Below are 20,475 nucleotides of genomic sequence, written 5' to 3'. Positions count from 1 at the left end.
AAGCACGACCTCTAGCAGCTGGAGCCTGATTGCTCCTATTCTGACTGGGTCCAGTAATTTGTAGCTGGTTAGGATGAACTGTCACTTGAACCTGTTTCCCAACCCAGTGAGGACATGTGTTCCGATAGTGATCAGTGGCCCTACATTCATAACATCCTCCACGAACTCCGGTTAGTCTTCTTTGATTCAATGGTACAACATTTAATGGTGCCCTATTCAATGGTGCCACTTGAGTCCTTGGTTCCCTACAGTAGTTTGGCAAATGCCCAGTCTTATTGCAGTTGTAGCATGTTAAGCAATTCTGATTTTGCTGCATGGTGAAGATTGCACTTGCTACACTTAGGGTGAGGACCCACATATTCCTTTTTGCCAACATCAGCCACTGCAAATACCTTGCCTCTGTTCTATCTCTTCCCATCAGATCGCCAAAATTTCTTACTATTACTCGTCTCACTGCTTTCCTTCCTTTTTGTCCCAACAACAGTAATAGTTCCGCACTGAACCAACTCCTCTGTCATAGCCTCAGACCTCAATATAGCCTCCTCTAGGGTAAGTGGGTGAACAACAACCTTAGTCGATCTAACCTGAGGAATTAACCAACGAAGATACTTCTCTATACCTTTGTTCTCAGGTTCAACCAAATGTGGAACGAGCCTTGACAGTTCATTAAAACGGGTAGTATATCCAGCATGATCAGCACCACCCATCTTATGTTCCAGAAACTCTCGTTCTAGCTTCACCAGTTCAGTTGCTGTACAAAACTTTCTCATCATCAACTCTCTGAAGTTATACCAAGACATCACCTTTGCCGCTAATCTGCCTCTGATTCGGCACTGAGTGTTCCACCAAGACAAAGCATCTTTAGTGAAAGAGTTTGCCACATACTTGACCCTTTGTTCAGGAGTACATTCACTAATACCAATCACAGCTTCCATCTTTTCTAACCATTGAATAAACTCGACTGCTCCACCTCTACCATCATACTCTTGCACGCCACAATCCTTAAAGTTTTTGTAAGTACAAGTCCTGACACCACTTCTAGGTCCCCTTGGCACATTCCCGATAAGAATTCCTTGATCAACGTCTTCATAATATTCACCATCCTGATCATCCCCTGCGTCCTGATACTGAGCATCATCATACTGAGCATCCTCATACTGAGCATTTTCATTCACTGCGTTTTGCGCATTTTGAGCATTTTGTGCATTTTGTGCAAGTATAGTATTAACCACTTGGGTAATCATGGATGGGTCTGGTTGCATGCCAGCTTGCTCATTAGTAGTTTCATTTTCAGCTCCACCACGACCACTTCCACGACCACTACCTCGGCCGCCACCGCGGCCTGCACTACGACCAACGCCACGACTAGTACCTCGACCTCCAACCTGTTCATTTCCACGACCAGTACCACGGCCAACACCTTGAACTACCTCAGGCCCAGTGCCACGACCAATACCACGACCTCCACTCCGTCCAGTCCCTCGACCAATACCACGACCTTGACCAGAGTCTTCGTTTTCACCACGGCCTCTTCCACGACCGCCGCTAGTTCCAGCACTAGATCTTGTTCTTTCCATTGTCCTATAACCACGCATCGTTAGTCAGGGAAGAATACACTCGACGATGTTAATATCACAAGATACTCTCAATAAGCTCTCTTGTCTTATGGTCTAAGGAATGCTATCTAGAACCTAAACTATTCATGTAGTCCAGGTCAATGCAATACACATACATATACATATATATACTACTAATATATAACCCTAAATCGCAGTTAAAATGTGGTTCGTATCTAACACCTACATCCGTTGCACTAGTGGTGTATGTATACAGAGTGTACCATCGGCTAACCTCCACACTCCTAGTACATCTAATGCATGGTCGGATCACGGTACTGGTATGCTCTCTAGGTTTTGGTCGGGTATGTATACAGGGTGTACCAGCGGCTAACCCTCCACCTAACCAACACCCATTAAGCAGCCCAGGTAGCTACCACACTTTCACTACAAGTGCAATCACTGATGTCAATAACTGTCGCAAGGCATGGCGGTAATCATAGAATAGTTGATCAGGCTCTTCTATGATTATCGCTATGCGATACTAGTTTGTGCCATCACTTCATCGCGCTCTAATACACATAGATAATCACAATAACACCAAAAGCACACAGTCACCAAATGATAGCCATAGTCAAAATAAACACAGAGATAATAAGTCTCAATAGGATGTGAACTCAAAATATAAGCGACGTTAGCACGTCTAGAATGCATCAATGATTCCTATCGTCAATGCTATAAGGGGTTCTTAGGTTATAGTCTAGGCTTTTCCACCTAATTCTCTACAACCACGGCTCTGATACCATTCTGTAAAACCCCACCGTTGGTGGAAACATGAGGTGTCATGAAAAGTACATCACGACATGGAATTACATAGATATTGCTAAATGAAATAGAATATAATAAATATATTCACAAAATTATGAGTTCAAGTCATGACAGTGCTAAAATAGCATATTACATCCAAGCTCAAAAAGAAATAATCCAAGGCATGTAGCCTTAACGTCAGCCTAGCATAGCAGTCTTTATCCCTGATTAGTCTGAGCACCTGAAAAGTATACTAAAATGTGTCAACACAAAGGTTGGTGAGTTTGTAGGTTTTATGTCAAAAGTCTAATAAAAGAAATAAGTCTTTTGTTGATTCTTTTAAGTCTAAACAAGTAATAGTTCAATATATAACGAGCAGAGTTACGCCATAATAAGTCTAAATGTCTCAATGTCTCAAAGTCCGGCCTTACGGTACCTGCCTTAGCCCAAAGTCTCAAAGTCTCAAGTCTCAGATACATACAAAAAGCACGTCAATTAAGCACGTCATTAAGCACAACAACAAACACATAATCACATACATCCAACAAGATAGAAGCACGTCAAATGGCATAAGTAACTCTATACGCACAGACTCAATACTGAACATAAACAGAAATCGACAAAACTGTTTAAAAAGAACAAGTATACTGTTCACCCCAACACATGTAAAAAGAGGGCTATGAAACTCACCTGAAAGTAGCAAAAGTATAAGTATCCTAATTCAACGTACAAGAACAGGAACAGTCAGTACACCTGAAACACGCTCAATATCAGGCCAACAGTCCTACATTGTCCACAAGTCATCCAGTAAGTACTTACTTAATTTCACAGAAGAATACGAGTTTGATGAAGAATGAACATAACCATGTGAACCTTACCAAGACCTTTAAGAAAACAAAGAACAAAATGAAAATTGATGGTGATTTGTGGCGGTGGAGTGTGGTGGTTCGGTGGTGGTTTGTGGGTGGCGGCCGAGAAAGGGAGAGAGAGGGGGGGAGACAGCTGTGGAGAGAAAGAGAGGGAGAGGGGGAAGTGTGTGTGAGAAAATGAGGGGATTAGGGTTTATTTTTGTTTATATTGTAACAACCCTCATTTTCCAATTAGGATAATTTACTTGAACTTATCTAAGTCCTTATCCCTAGAGGTTTATTAAGAGAATCGACCTTCTAGACATTCAAAGCATAGCGATAATTGCCCCCTAGTACAGTGAAATGCCATAAACAATAACTATAATTATTCAATACGATCTCAAGCTACAGATATTAGTTCTAATTGAACTTGACAAAATGCCAATGATCCAAAAATTGAATCTCAAGAAGTTAAGTTATATAAATAATAAGGTAAGACTCACAAGTTGTGATAACAATCATAAATCTTCACAAAGGACCAACAATTCAAACGCCAAACTAATTGACGTACATTTGAACACAAAGATATAATGACCATCTTGAAAATAAATTTATAAACTATTATGTATATAATAGTAAGCTTGAATAATAATAAGTACATAAATATATTGCAACATTTGAATAAGTCTTCTAATTAAAAAATATGCATACAACTTAAACTTATTATAAATATAAACTCTTATAAAATCCACCAATCAACATACAACTAACCCACTTATTCTTACACTCACACACCCATAATACATACATATACTTATTTGCATGTCTTAACACTAGTTGGGAACTAACCCAACACCTCACCCCATGAGTTAACCAACCCATGTCTTCCCACCACACCTCTTAACCAATAAACTCACTCCATACCCTTAATTTTCTGCATAAGCCACATTTTTTATGCCCCAAGACCCTCCCTCCAACCAAAAAAATAGTTAGATGCTTTGTTTCTTACACTTCCAAGGTACATTATACCTATACTTACACTCCAACTCACACTATACACTCCCTAAACACTCCAACACTTTCCAATACACTTAATCTCTTATTTCTCTCTCATTTTTCTCCCAAAAATCTGCACATTATCATCTTCCTCTCTTCATCATTTTCGGTTCAAAGAAAGCAAGAAAAAGGCAAGAAAAATCAACCTAAAGTTATAGTAATAATAAGGGTTTTTAAAGGATTAAACAAGGGTTGATTCAAGATACTTTTAAGGGTTATTTCAAGCTTGGAAATAAGGTTTATATGGAGCATAAAAGCCACGAAATTTTCTGCCCAAAACAGCCCCTATTTCGAGTTCATCAAGGGTATAAATCTTCATCTCTTAGTTTAATCTATCTTGTTTTTGTATAAACTAAAAGATCTTTATCAAAGACCATGTTTTTCTTTGATTTTCTTCTTGAAAATACACTTGATGAAGGCAAGTTGATAGAATCTTCTTCCTCATGCTCATGCATGTCGAAATCTAGAAGAAAGATTCAAGGATTCAACAAGTTTAAGACCCAAAAGGGTTGTTATAGATTAAATAACTTTTAAAGTGATTTTCCTATGAAATATGGTCATATTTTTATATATTTTGATGAATATATTTCTGGAGTTTTTCATAAAAATATGTTTTTAAGTTGTTGAATTGAAGATGGATAAAGATTTGTTGTTAATATGATGAGATGATTACATGCATGCTTAGATTTGCACTAGTTTAATTTGGTTTTGATATGGGACTTGAGATGGATCTTTTAAGGATGATTGATGAACTTGAAATTGATTGAAATCTGCATATTTGATGTTAAGAGATACAAAACAAAGTAATAATTTTGTTAGTGGGAATCTAGAGGTTAAGCAAGCAAACAAAACCATTGGTGAGTTGATATAACCAATAAACTTTCTGACAGAATTGATCTCCTATCTTAGAACGGGTAAACTGAACATGTGAGGACATTTTCAAGAAAAACTATCAAAATAAAAGTTGTAGACAAATGAGTTAAGATTAACCTCCAACTAGAATTACTCAAAAATACTAAACCAAACGAAAGATATGATTTTTCTTCTGAAACTGGTCAAAACTGTAATTTTGTATGAATATTTTATAAACTTTAACAATTTTTATCTCCTAATCCATAAAGTTACAGGAGGTCATACTTGGTGGAAAGTAATTTCAATGTGTTGTGAACTTAAAATAAAATCATGGGATTTTTCTAACAATCAGAACATCAAGAACTTTTATAAAACTTATGATGTCGCAAGCAGTGCCCCTTTCGGGACAGTTTGTGTTTGGATAATTTTTAAGGACAACAAACATCATCTAAAAATTCACCAAAAATTCACAAAAATACTAGATACATATAAGTCACTGCGTAAAAATCATGAAAGTCCAAATAATTCGTCTTGACCCCAAAATAGTAGCTAACATTTCTTAAAAATAAAGTATAAAACAGAAAATTTGTAAGTAATCTTATAAATGGCATAATGGGCTATGTAATAAACTAAGAACCATAATGGGCTAACCCAGCCCAAATAATGAACCCATAAGGAACACAAATCAGTAGGCCCACTTGGCCCAATAAGCCTTATAGCCCAATAACCACTATGACCCATTATGCACCTAACCCAAATAACGTAAAGCCCAATAACTAATGTAAGCCCAAAACATTTAAAAGCCCATGACACTTAAGGCCCAATTGATAATGGTCCATAACACTTAAACGAATTTCATGAGATAAGTGTAATAAAAATAAAACAAAGATAATTAAGTGAGATAGGAATAAGTAATTATGTTAACCAAGTTATATACTGATATCACAAATGCTAATTCGCGCTAAAATCGGTTACACAACAAATGATGAATAAGGATAACATAGCTTAATATGATATTTCTACATGATAACCTAAGATGCCAAGTGAAACCACAAATGAAGCCAAGTTACCAAAAATCTAACAACTTATAACTACACATGTAATTAAAGTAACCTTTTTCACCATCAATCGCTACAATCAAAACAATGCGAATGTTAGCAATATACTTGGATTCCACAATTGATAGCAACATAATGAAAGCGGCATTTCTAAGTGATGGCTTAAGATAGGAACTTATGTATATTAGTTCTATTGTAGGGATAGTCTTGGCTTGAAAAATGATGGAGGAACATAATGGATATATGGTCAAGGAAGCTATAGATGGGAAGTACCCATTTTGGATAAATGAGTATAATATGCGGCATATCAAGGTGAGTCATAGCCCCCTTTCAAACTCTTTTATGTGTTTTACTTTCGGGGTGAAAAGCATGATAAATGAAACTACTTTCTATATATGCAATGTTTCTTGAAAGAGAGTTTGTTATATGAAATGATTCTTGATATATGAGTATGAAATGATAGTAAAGGATTTATGTGATGAGCTTCAGTTCTGTCAAACCACGGCGTTCGGTACACTACTATTTACTCCGAAAGTGGAGGCCTGTAGTTAGTTAGTTGCGCAACTAGGTTTCATCCGCCCACCCAAAGCGTACCGTTGGAAGGTTGGTTGCCTTCGTGACAACCTCCACTTCCAGTCTGGCCCCCGGGTGTTCTAACTACCTTAAGATAATCGGGCGTCTCCATGGCACGACCCATTATCATCATTGTTATTATTATTACGGCACTTGATTGACAGCTTGTGCTATGAATTGAATTATTGGATTGTAATCGGACTTGAATAAAATGGTAGTAGTAGTGGCTCAAGCATTTACTCATCAAAATTATGTAAGTTATGCCTTTATGGCTAAATGAAATTTGATATTGAATTATGCCCTTATGGCTAAGTGAAATTGATATTAATATTGTTGATAATTGGAAATTGTTTGGACATACGGATTGGGTATCGTCCCTCATATGATATCTTGAAAGACATTGAAATTGGTGATATTGAAATGATTTTGGTAACCGAATGATTTTGGTATGATATACGATTAATCGATTTATATACTTTTTCTCTCATGATGATTTGACAAATGAGAACCTGAAATTTTACTAAAGATTCTCCAAGTCTTGATATGACATTATGGTATTTGGAAACTTGATAACATGATATGAAATTTTGTCGATCATATGGTTTGGATATTTCGAAATGTAATAGTAATCAGTTTTTCTAAGTATTAAAACGGTGATGTACCAAGATTTATATAAAAACCTATGCACTCACCAACTACGTTTTCGTAGTTGACACTTTTTCTTCATGCTTTTCAGGAAATAAGCTTAAGCATTGAGGATTTGTATGCTTCATGATTATTTGCATTGCCCTTTGGAGTCAAAGATCAAACCTTGTGATAGGCAATGGAATCCGCCTTGATCATTGTAGTAGACTACTTCATATGCTTGTTATTTGTTTCGTGAACTTAGTATTCAAGTACGGTGGACGCATTTGTACTTGGAAATTGGTTCACATGCTTGTACATTTGTAGATTCTTTTATCAAATAAAACTATGGTGAATGTTATTTATAATCCTTTGTTTTGAATACTCGACTTTCTGTACATCTCATTGTTCCGTCTTAGTTGGGGTGTTACATATATACCCCCATAACCCTAATTACATTTACCTTGAGTTTTCTTTAAAAACGTTTGACCCGACAAATTCCAGAAACTCGAGACCCGTTAAATTTTTTTTGTCGATATATTTGAATGTAATTATTCAATAGCTCTCCAACGACTATAAATATGTCTATATCTATTTATTAAATCTTTTATTGATTTAATTTTAAGTATTTTACTTAATTTGGCATTTCCACAAGACAACTAGTATTCTTCATGTTCTCGAGTTTACGTACAATTTTTCTAACGTCTAAATGCTCATAAAGCCCGAATCAAACATAAATTCATTTATTCCAAGATAAAGTCTTAAGGACTAATGGTGTACATAAACGAAACCACTAAAAATGATCGGAAAAGTAATTCAGGAAAACGCTCAAATGACGGTTGTCACACAAATCGACCAAAGTTGACCAAAGTTGACTAAACCGACCAAAGTGGACTAAATCAGGTAGTAATCGAAGTCCGAGGTCTCGATTGAAATTCGAGGTCTTAAATTGATCTTGAGGTCTCAAATTGAATTTGGGGTCTTATTTCACTAAAAGACAAAACTGAAATTAAGAGGCTAGATTTAAGAGGCTAAATTTGAGAGGCTAGTAAATCTGGGGTCTTATTTTGAAAATACGAGGTCACAAATGAAATATGAGGACACAAATGAAATACGAGGTCGTGTCTGAAAATATGAGGTCACAAATGAAATACGAGGTCACATTTGAAATACGAGGTCACAAATGGAAATACGAGGTCACATTTGAAATACGAGGTCACAAATGGAAATACAAGGTCAAGTTTGAAATACGAGATCACATTTGAAATACGAGGTCACAAACTGGAAATACGAGGTTGCAAATCGGCGGGGTCATAAACTGGGTTGTTCTTCCTCAAAATTCATTTTAGAAAACCCTATTCGTTTATTTTGATCTGAAAGGTGTTTTTAACATCAAATTGTACTTTTAGACTCCCTAATATGATGGGAAAATGGTCCTAAAGTCGGAAACTCAAAAAACGGACTTAAACTCGAAAACCCATTTGAACAAAGTTTATAAAAAGTATACAAAAATCATTATATCTCAAGATTTTGTTTACGAAATCACATGAAACTTTGACAAAAGTTGTAATATATGTTTCTAAATGTTTTGGATGTAAAAAGTTCGATACTTGGCGAGTGTGGTGCGTGTATTATAAGAAAAACCGAAAATACCATAAAGAAGAGCATTAAGTGGGTTTTGACTTTATACCTTAAATATGTAAAATATGCGTTTGTAGAGATGTTTAGGATACAAAAACACTGTTGTTAAAGCTAAATTTAAACAAAATAAGGTTTGATTTTTTTAAAACTTGATGTAAAATGGGGTAGTAATGGTGAGGTAGTAAAAGTGGGTTTGTAAAGTGAGGTAGCAATTTTGGGTAGCAAAAGGGAGGTAGTAAGGGTTTGTGTGTGTTTTCTTGGAGGCTAAGTTGATGGAATGAGGGTTTTGTGAGAGAATAAGACAATTTATATGTAGGGTAAAATGTAAGGTTTCCATGCTTGCTGAAGAATACGATGCCGGACACGTAAATACGATGTCGAAATCAAATTACGAGGTCGTATCATAAATACGATGTCGGTACACAATTACGAGTTCGTTTTACAATTACGATGTTGATTAACTTTACGAGGTCGTATTCTCGTATTTAAAATTTTAAATTTGACTCAGAATTTTTCATGGTCGACTCACGGGTGTTACAGACCATGAAACCGGAAATGCCAACTCACCACCAAAGTTGATAAGCCTTGACAGATACTTCAATTGGAAGGGCAGATTCGAGTCATACTGCCGGATGATAAATGTGAGGATGTAGATATGTATTACAAATGGTTATACTCCTCCTACAGTACCAGGTGACACTCCAGGTTTGAGCACTGCTAGGCTTACATCATATGAGCAAATGAACGTAGATAAAAAGAAAGATTATGAAGCTGAAAGCAAGGCATTGGGTTCGCTTCGAATGGCTCTCCAAGGGGAAGTTCTGCATATGTTTGAAAAGTATGGTACAACAAAAGGCTTATGGGATGCACTCAAAGAGCACTGTGAAGGTGACAACGATCTCAAGAAGAGTAGGAAAGACTTGTTTAAGAAGCAGTATTATGTGTTCACTAGCTTCAAAGATGAAACTCTTGATGAGACATTGGTTCGTTACAGTCATCTGCTGGTTGAGCTTGCCTACTTTGGGTACAATCCGGATCTAAAAGACGTGATCGAGAAGTTGTTGGAGGCACTTCCTATCAAATGGGAAGGATTTATCACTTCTATCCAAAAAAATCCCGATTTCAGTAAATGGACTCTGGAACAAATTATTCGAAAGCTGAGAAGCCAATATATGAAAAGAAAGTCGAAGGAAGCAGGCAACAGTGATTTTGTTCAGTGTCCTGAACTCTATCATAGCAAGACAAGCATTCCTTCCTCAAGATCTTCAAGTGGAGGGATCACTGCCTTCTACAGTGGAGATGATTAGAAGTTAAAGAGGACGATAGATTCTAACAACTTGTTGTATGTAAGCTCTCCGGAATCAGCGATTGTTATGCATAATGGTAATCAGAATAGTAGTTCTCCAAGCTCGGGTTTAACAGGTATGCCGATGAGCATAAGATCTGCAGAGGGACATCTGGGCATGCTCGCTTCTTTTGTGTCGGCTCATGAAAAGCTAATTGGATGAAAACTGACTGATCCTGAACTTGCTAGGGAGGATTCCAAGCAAGTTGATCCAGATGATCTAGAAGAAATGGACCTGAACTGGGAATTGGCTATGTTGACATTGAGAGTTCAGCGTTTCAATGATAGAACTGGAATGAAGTTCATTGACAGCAAGGTAGGGTTTGATAAAACCAAGGTGAAGTATTTCAACTGTGATGGCTTTGGAAACTTTGCACGTGAGTGTCAGAGGCTAAGACGGGACAACAATTCAGCTACAGGTCGTCAGAACTTCAATCAAGGTGGTTCTGTTGCTGGTCAGAATTCAGGACGTCCATATGCTACTACTGGGAACCACAACTCAGGAGAGTTTGATTACTCAAGAGCATTGGTGGTTCAGTATGATGGTACATATAATTACTGTTCGACTAGTACCGATGATCAGAATCATGCATTCATGGCAGAAATTCAAGACTTTGATGGAGGGATGAACGATCTTGTTGATAATTCATTTGACTATACATTGTATGCCAGCATTGATGATCATGATAGTTTTCATCAGAAGGTAGAAGAGGAACCGGAACCATCACCACCAGTAAGAGCAAGAAATAGTGATGCTGAGACAGGGTTCATGTCACACTTGGAAGTCATTGAACAACCAGAATCACTAAGGAAAACTACAGGGATGTGGTTTGTCGATAGTGGATGTTCAAGACATATGACAGGAGATAAGAGATTGTTAACTGAATTGGGAATTTACTCCTGTTAGAGGTTCGTATGTCAGTTTTGCTGGTCCCAAGGGTGGCAATATTTATGGAATTGGGAAATTCATCAATGGGAAGATCAAAATGGACAACGTGAACTTTGTTGAGTAGCTGGAACATAACCTGATGAGTGTATCTCAGATATGTGACAAAGTGAATCTAGTTCTTTTTACTGAAAGGGAGGCTCTAATTTTGAAACCAGGTTATGTCATTCCTGAGGAATGGATTCTGCTGAAGGCTCCATGGAAGAAAGACATCTATGGATTGGAACTAGGTGTGGTTGATTCAGTGGAGCCAGTGTGTTTGTTGAAAAAAGCTTCAGAAGATGAATCTTTGCTATGGCATAGAAGGATGGGTCATATCCATTTTTAAAAAATGAATCATATTACCAGCAATGGATTAGTCCTCGGTGTTCCTAGCAAAATATTTATGGTGGAGGACAAGTGTGTGCCATGTTTAAAAGGAAAACAGACTAAGAGGCTACACAAACCAAAGACCCAGAATTCTATTGCCGCTCCATTTCAGCTACTACATATGGATCTATTTGGGCCAGTAAGCGTTCGAAGCATAGGGTATATGTACTACTGTCTTGTAGTTACTGATGATTACTCTAGATTCTCTTGGGTGTTCTTCTAGAAGACCAAGGATGAAACTTCACAAATACTCATGGAGTTCCTTGAAATGGTCGAAAATCAATACAGCATAAGAGTGAAGAGAATCAGAAGTGATAACGGGACAGAGTTCAAGAATCAAATTATGGAAATTATTGTCTGAGCAAAGGAATTGAGCATCAATTCAGTGCACCCTATGAGCCCCAGCAGAATAGAGATCGCCCGTACCATGTTGGCAGATTCAAGGCTTCCCACTATGTTCTGGGGGGAAGCCGTGAATACTGCATGTCATGTCCTAAATAGGGTTTTAGTTGTTAAAAGATTTAATAAGACACCTTATGAACTTTTAAACAATCGAAAACTGAATTTAACCGGGTTCGAAACTTTTGGAGTACCGTGCACGTTTTTAAAAGCTCGTGACCAACCTAAATTTGCTGAAAAAGCAGATGAGGGAATTTTTCTTAGTTACCCTCTGGGATCTCCAAATAGGAGGGTGTACAATATTAAGGCTGAAATAGTCGATGTTGGTTACAATGTCGTGATTTCTAGCTATGTTAGTTCATGATTCTCAGTAACATGAGCAATCTAGATATGTGTAGTAAATTTGTGTATAATTTCAAGTATTGTAATTATCTTGTAAATACCGTTTGTTTGAATATTACCCTGGCATATTTTGTGAAAGCCAATTGGGATCCAACTTATGTTTATATGTTTGTTTATTATTTGTATTTTGCAGGTTTTAGACATAACATGTAAAGAGTCATTAAGTTAATATTGTTTCTGCGTATTAACAACACTTGAGATATTAACTTAATGTACTTCCAGAAGAAAGTGAAGATATTTGTGTTGCTGCGTATTTACAGCAGTATGAACATTAATCTTATATACACACTTCCGATAGGTAATATTGACGACACTGTTTCTACGTCTTCACAGCAGTTGAAATGTGTCAAAGGCTAATGCTAGTTCTGTGTATCTTTACAGCAGTTAAAACATTAGTTGAGTTAATGTTAGTTCTGCGTCTTGACAACAGTAAAGACATTAACTCAGAGTACGATGTCGGTCCTGCGTCTTGACTACAGTAAAGACATTTACTCAACATATCCTAAGTGTTATTTGAGGGTTCTTATGAACAAGCAAAAAGTCTTGCTTGGTCAAAGTAAGAACACTCAAATGTTCATTTGAGAGTTTCTAAGAAACAAGCAAAAGTATGCTTATGGGTAATACTCGTAGAGAGAGAAAACTAAGAACACGCACGGTTTATCTTGTGGGTAATACTCGTCTCATGCACGAACCGCAAACACACACCCGACCCCCCAAACGGCTCGTAGATTGCAAGTTACCACGTATTAGGTAAGGTGCGTCCAGAGAGCCGTTCCCGGAGTGTTTATCATTACATAAAAGATATATATATATATATAGTGATATATATAACATCTAAAGGTAGATATATAAACCGTGGGTTATCTCGAGGAATTTCCGCACTTCGAAATATCCTTAAGTTGATCTCTGGTATGATAATAGTACAAGATCCGAGGGACTTACAACTGGTATCCAGAGCCACAGGTTTTCATAACCTTGGTTAGAGATTGACAACGGTTTTGTGGTATCCCTTTATTTACGTGAGTTAAGTGAAATTTAATGTTTGGGCACGTTTTTGAAAGAAAGGTTCAAACTTGTTGCCAAATATTGATTAATCTATATCCTAGTAACATTTTCTCATAATCTCGTTTGTCCTTGAGCAATATCGGGCTCGGGATCTAAAAAATTGTGGGAAAGTGGTGTTTGTGTGTTCTTGTAAAGTGTACTATGCGTGTTCTTGAACACTAGTACCTTTCATGCGCGTTTCGATATTACCAAGGCATTTGTGTGTTCTTGTGTTTTGCTTGTTCTTGAAATTTTGAGAGTTCTTGAAATTTTGTGTGTTTCTTGAACGGTGCTCGTTTCTCCTAATTTGTGTGTTCTCAGATTTTGCGCGTTCCTGGACCATTTGCATGTTCTTGGTGTTTGCGTGTTCCTACACTTTTGCGAGTTTCATTTGTGTGTTCCCGATTTGCGTGTTCTTGTCTAGTTTATGTGTTTATAAGTTGAACCACATACACAATGGCTGCAAACTATCTTAACCAATTAATACTAATGGACCATGAGACTAGTAAGGGTAATTCACCACCCAAGCTAATGATCATAGACCAATACTTTTCTTGGAACGGTCGATTTGAATCCTTTATGCAATTCACCGATATTAGAATGTGGACTTGTATGACTGAAGGATATAAAGCCCCGACATATGAGGACAGTGGTGTTACCAAAGTATATGCTTATCAAGATATGATTGAATCCGATTAGAAATTATATGAGGCAGAGAAAAAGGCACTTTCGTGTTTAAAAATGTCATTGCCACAAGATATATGACATTTGTTTAACAGATTTAGTACATCTAAAGAACTTTTGTTAGCATTAAAAAATCATTGTGAAGGCGATGAGACACTTAAAAAGAATAGAAAAGACCTTCTAAAGAATCAGTATAATGTATTTAATGGGTTAAGAAGTGAAAACTTAGATCAACTAACTACACGATATTATCATCTGCTAGCATATTTGCAAGCATTTGAGGTTACGTATTCTGAGGAAGAGAAGGTCGAGAATTTTTTGAGCTCTCTGCTAGAAAAGTGGAATCACTATATTACCACTTTTCAAGAGAAAGCAAATTTTGACGGCATGTCTCTAACTCAAATAGTTGCTAACTCAAATAGTTGCTAAGAAGCAGGATATAATAATGCTCAGCTTCCTGAGCTTTATTACGGTAGGCCTTCGATCAATGTAAGTACAAGTTCTCCTGATGAAAGCACCAAGGCTTTCATGAGTGAAGATGTCAACTTACAAAGGTTCTTTGTTGACTCTGAGGGGAACATATGTCTTGTTTCGAGTCAGAGCAACAATTTAGGAAATTGTGAATATCCTACCTCCAGTACTTGTTCCACCAATCCTATAAGTGTCAAATGTGCGGAAAGTCACTTATCCGTTCTTGCATCATTTGTGACATCATATGAACAGTTTATCCAAGGAAAGGTTCAAGATCCTAGTCTTATAGATGAAGACTATGAACAAATTGATCCTTCAGACTTAGAAGAGATGGATCTGCAATGGCAAATATCCATGCTCACTCTTCGGGCTAAACAGTTCCTATCAAGAACAGGGCGGAAGGTCGTGGGCTCCAAGCTTGGCTTTGATAAGTCAAAAATAAAGTGTTACAATTGTGAAGGATTTGGACACTTTGCTACGGAATGCCAGAGGCCAAAGAAGGACGATAAGTCAATAGTGACTCGTCAAAACTTCAATCAAGGTGGACCAGTAACTCTTCAAAGTGCTCCACAACGAAGATTTTTGAATGGATCAAGTTCAAATGCTAATAACTCTTCTCATCAAAACAGCTATCAAGGTTCAAAGATTGAAAGTCCAAACTCTAGTAACCAAAGTGGGTCAAGAGCTTTGGTGGTTCAGCAACAGGAGGGATCTTATGACTGGGATCAATTGTGGAAGAAGCCGACAATGCCTATCTTCCTAAGATTAGTTCTGATATATCTTTAGATTCTGAATCGGAGATTCAAGAAAATGATGATATCCAAGCATCTGAGACTCTTGAAAAACCATTAGTTGTGAGCAACCCAAACAAAGTCGAAGTTCAAAAGACATTATCGAGTCTGATGAACCTCATGACGGACCTAACTATCTCAAAGAGTTAAGTGTCAGTAAAAAGGACTGATAACATGTGGAACATTGATACAGGGAGTTCCATTCATGTGACTGGAGATAGTGGTATTTTTTCAGACTTTGTTAAGATTTCTGATGTTCAGGTGGACTTTGTCGGATCTGCAAAAAGCTATGCAACAGGAGATGGTAAAGTGAACATCACAAATCTCTGTCTTGACAAGGTGTTCTATGTTGAACACCTTAGTCAAAACACTGTTAGTATTAGTGAAATGCATGATGTGTGTCATAGATGGGACAAGGATCATGAAAATGTTCCTCATTCGATTCCAGAGTCTTCTAGGGTTGATCATTGCTCAACAAGTGGAAGAGTTATTCTAGAAGAAAATGAGACATTGTATTTGAGACACTCAAAGTCTACTCCATTGAAGCCTATGAAAACAATGAAGGAAGTTTTGGAAAGATTTTCTTGCATAGGATAGATGACAGAGTATGGAATTCCCATTACTAAAGAAAATCTCAAGAAATTCAAACGGAAAAGAAGCAATAAGAGAATATCCTGCTTCATATGTCGTGAGAAAGGTCATTCTGCAAGTAAATGTCCAAGCAAAGGATCAAACATTAATGCATCTACATGCAATGATGATCAATCTTCAGACAACTTATCTAGGTTAAATGAGAGAAATTTGAGAATTAGTTCTCAAAAAATGAAGGGAAAAGATATGATGAATGAACAACACAAGATATCAACTGGAAATCTTGTTGGTTCTTCTAAAAAATTCTCTGTTCATCCCTTATCTACTCAAAAATCAGAGGTGGTTGTCAAGAAGTCGGTTTCTCCAAATTTTGCTTCTTCAAGTAACAGATCTGAGAAGACTAAAAGTAGACATCCTTCAAACTCACATGGAGTTAAATCTCCTGGCAAGTCTACAGAGTATCATAGTACATATTATGATCAGTTTGCTGGAAGAAACAAAAACGATTTTAGATCAACTCCCTAGAGCTTTCATGTTGGGGAATCATCAAAGGTCTCTCAAAAAAAGGGACACGAAAATGATTCCAGTAATTTAAATCAGGTTTTGGGTAAAGGTGGATGGGGAGAATTTGCATATCATGATGATTCAAGGAGAATCCGGACAAAGAAGGTCTGGGTTCTTGATGAAGAAAACTAATTCCCTTCATTCGTGCGGAGAACCCAGTCAAGGAAGATCATGTTATATTGGTTATCGGTGACTGAGTTCTAGGCACATTTTTATTAGATAACATAGTGGGTAATCGTACTTATTTGTTTGTTTTTATCTTTATCACAGTGCAAGTCTCATAAATGTTGATTTATAATTTAATTATAAAGGAACAGCTTTGAGAAAAATGGGTGTATGTAAAGTTTTACTTTATTTTATGCTTGTTAATAAATCATTTGTGATAACATTATTATTAGACTAATGATTAATGTTATCCAATGATGAATATGCAGTGATGAGTTACATATGATGGTTACACTAAGGCCTTTGATCGATCACGTTTTGAGTTTCTAGTCCAGTTAACTGGAATGAGAAACCCTTAGTTTTTATCTCTCAAGAACCGGCTTATTCAGAAAATGCAACACAAAAATAGAATAATGATTTAAGAGGGAATCGTTACTACAAGAGAAATGACTATTCAATATGTCATTTAAGTTTACTCATTTGCTATATCCGATGTCTTCGGTAGTAATTGTTCCTTCTAGAATCTTTTTGATATGGAAAATCATAAAATGTAAAAATATAACAATGGTTTAATGGGGAAGTCGTTACTGCAAGGGAAATGACTGTTTAATATGGCATTTAAGTTTACTCATTTGCTATATCCGATCTCTTCAGTAGTAATTGCTTCTTCTGGAACCTATTGCATGTATCTGACTAAGTGTGTTTATTCTAAGGTTGATTAGAGTACCTTTACTTCTAAAAGACTACTGTGATTGACTTTTAAATTTCATGCTCAGTTGGGTATGTTGCAAGATTGGTTGGACTAACTTTGATCCAAAAGTCCCTGTGATTGATTTTTTAACTTTATGCTCCGTAAGGTTCTTGCTCAATAAAAGGGTTCTACTGCACGAGAGACAATAATTAGAGATTTTCAGATTCCAAAGGGACTTGATTGTGTTCTTGGTGAACACAAGTAAAAATGTGGATTGTGACAAGGAATAAGTGTAACATAAAAGGCATGAATTTGAGTGTGTTGTGTACGCCTCAAATTAGGTCTTGTTTTGAAATTGCATGGAAAATTAAGTTTGGATACTTAAGGTTTGGTCAAAATAGGTCAAACGGAATCATTTAATTGATGTATTTGACAGATATTTTGATTTGCAATTTATTAAAAATAATGGAATTGACTATGCTTATTGTATGAAATAACTTGATAATTGTTTAGATTCTAATCTTAAGTGTGAGAATCTATTGTATGTTATCAGTTAAATCTGTTTAAGTGTTTTCTAAATTCAATTATTTCTTTTTGAGACAAATGCATGTGTTGCATAGATCTCATGAGTTTGCTAATGTGGTTGCAGTTTTATTTATCTTATCCGGAGGTGTGTCAGCCGACAAGATGAAAAATCTCCAAAGTATATGAAAATTGAGTCTATCCAGTTCGGAATGGAGAAACCTCAAGCTTATAGTGGGAGCAGAGTATACTTACATAGCAACAACTCAGCTAAATTCAAACGGAGATAGAAAATGATGACGGAGAAATTATTTAAGGGTGTTTAATTTCATATCATTTATTTTTGTTGTTGTAACACGATTTCTCGCCTGAATTCGAGCTTAACAATGGTGGATTTGATGTGTGTGTTCTTGGTGTAAGTGTGTGACTTGAGAGAGAAAGTGTGTGTGTGTTGAAAGTCTGATTCGATTCAATGTGTAAATGTAATGGGAAAAAGGTTATGATTATCTAAGGTATGAGAGTATTTATACCTAAATACACAAATATGCTAGTTATCACAATTAGCCCCTCAACCTTAGTAATCATACACCTATGACCTAACTACAAGTAAGTCCTCTAATTTTAAATTACAATTTATCACTATTTTTTACATTCTAACATTCTCCCCCTTAGTGATATATTGTAATAAATGAAGTACGTGTTATGTTGTCTTGTAGGAATGAATTTGATGAGCCAGGTGGAGCAGACAACTGGTGTGATGAATCAAGTCTTCAAAGCTTTCTCATTGTCTTTGTAGAGCTTGTTTCATTCTTGGTCTTGGACTTCTTGAAGTTAAATCATGTGTTGATTCTCAATGTTCCTTTTGAACAGAGAATAAAATGTGTGTGTGTGTCTTGAATCTTTAATGATTGTTGACTCATGAATCAGAGTTGTCTTTTGAAATGCGGAAGGTATAAACTTGGCTTTGAATCTTCAATCTTTGATTATTGAGTGAATTTCAACTTTTGACATGAAGTATCATGAACTTGTACTCTCCCCCTTGATATATGCATTGGAGCTTCTTGAACAAGTGTTATTGTATGACTTGAAGATCTTGAATGAAACATGTTGATGAAGACTCTTTTGAAGTTTTACTTCTTTGACATGAATCTTCTAACTAATCTTTCAACTTTTTGTAGCTTTGATCTTTGTCACATTGACTTGAACACTTTGGAAAGTAAACATTTGAATGAAGTTTGGATAAGTCTCTTATGAAGTAATCATGCTCCCCCTCAATACATGAATATAACCATATTGGAGCATCCTCTTTTTCAAAATCAAGAACTCAATCAACTAAAATCTAGTGAAAATTTGAGCCCAATTGACTGAAATGTTTTGAAAATCCTTGACACATTATCCTGAACGATCTCCATAATTGCACAAGCCAAGCAAACTCTTCTCCATCAAATTATTCTTATTTCTTTCCTAATCAATCATAATCTTTTTCTCCCCCTCATAATGACAAAGTTGGAAACCAATGTCATTATGCAAAAATTGATTGACAAAATGCTAAAAGAAATATCACAATCCAAAATTAGATTCACATGGAGAACTATCAACCATCAACGCATCAACCCAAACCATTAGCCCAACCCAAAGAATCCTATGGGTAACTAAAATGTAAGGCTGAAGTTGTTAATACAAACGTTATAGTAAGGTGTTGGTGGTTTTTGTGTTTGTGAGATGAAAAATGAAACCGGACAAGAATGAACCGTTTACATGTTCAAAAATCAAAAGGATTAATGAAATAACCGACAGAAATGTATAACAATTTTCGGATTTCCTATGTATCATAGAGACATACACAAAGCAATGTTCTAACATAGTTTGGTCTGCGGCTTTTCAACCACTAGATTGCTCCAAAGAATATAAATCATGGTAAGTACAGCCGAAGCGTTCGATAACCACAATCTATTATCCTTAAATATTTTTAGGTAAAATCCGAGGTCACTGTTAGACTTCTCGTTCACTCAATAATCACATAAATGTAATTATGAGACCTACGTTCAACGTTGGAAAAGATTTTAGTATTGGTAGGATTTTCATCTGATCATCGTCGATATCAAAAGATATCACTACAAATGTTCTGGCTATATCACAAAGATAAGCAATAATATCACAAAGATATGACTCGAATGTGTCCTAAAGAAATGAATAATGATCAAATGAATGACCAATCAAGATAGCTCTAGACACAACGTGATCAAATGAAGTCGGGGACTGGAGCAGAACATCGCCCTTATTCAATATCAACATCTTCCAAGTGAAGAGTCAATAGAAATGTGAAAATCTCCGTGAGAAATGAAACAAGTATTTGTTAAGAAACACTTGAGTGGTTAGGTAAAGATGTGCATTGCTTCATTGGGTCCATGAAGTCTTTATCAAGATATCAACAAATGACATCCGATAGAAACGTGTTTAACCCAGCGATTTGAGA

The 20,475-nt window shown here is 36.4% G+C and overlaps 1 protein-coding gene across 1 annotated transcript; it reads left to right on the top strand.

Moving 5' to 3' along the window:
- The first annotated feature begins 16,063 nt into the window (after window positions 1-16,063).
- Window positions 16,064-16,582, top strand: LOC122591512. Its single transcript, XM_043763778.1, has one exon. The coding sequence runs from the start codon at window positions 16,064-16,066 to the stop codon at window positions 16,580-16,582; it is 519 nt and encodes a 172-aa protein (XP_043619713.1).
- The last annotated feature ends 3,893 nt before the right edge of the window (window positions 16,583-20,475 follow it).

Source organism: Erigeron canadensis, chromosome 3 (genome assembly GCF_010389155.1).
Source record: "Erigeron canadensis isolate Cc75 chromosome 3, C_canadensis_v1, whole genome shotgun sequence".
Classification (NCBI taxonomy): Eukaryota; Viridiplantae; Streptophyta; class Magnoliopsida; order Asterales; family Asteraceae; genus Erigeron; species Erigeron canadensis.
This window is presented reverse-complemented; position numbering and strand designations above follow the sequence as displayed.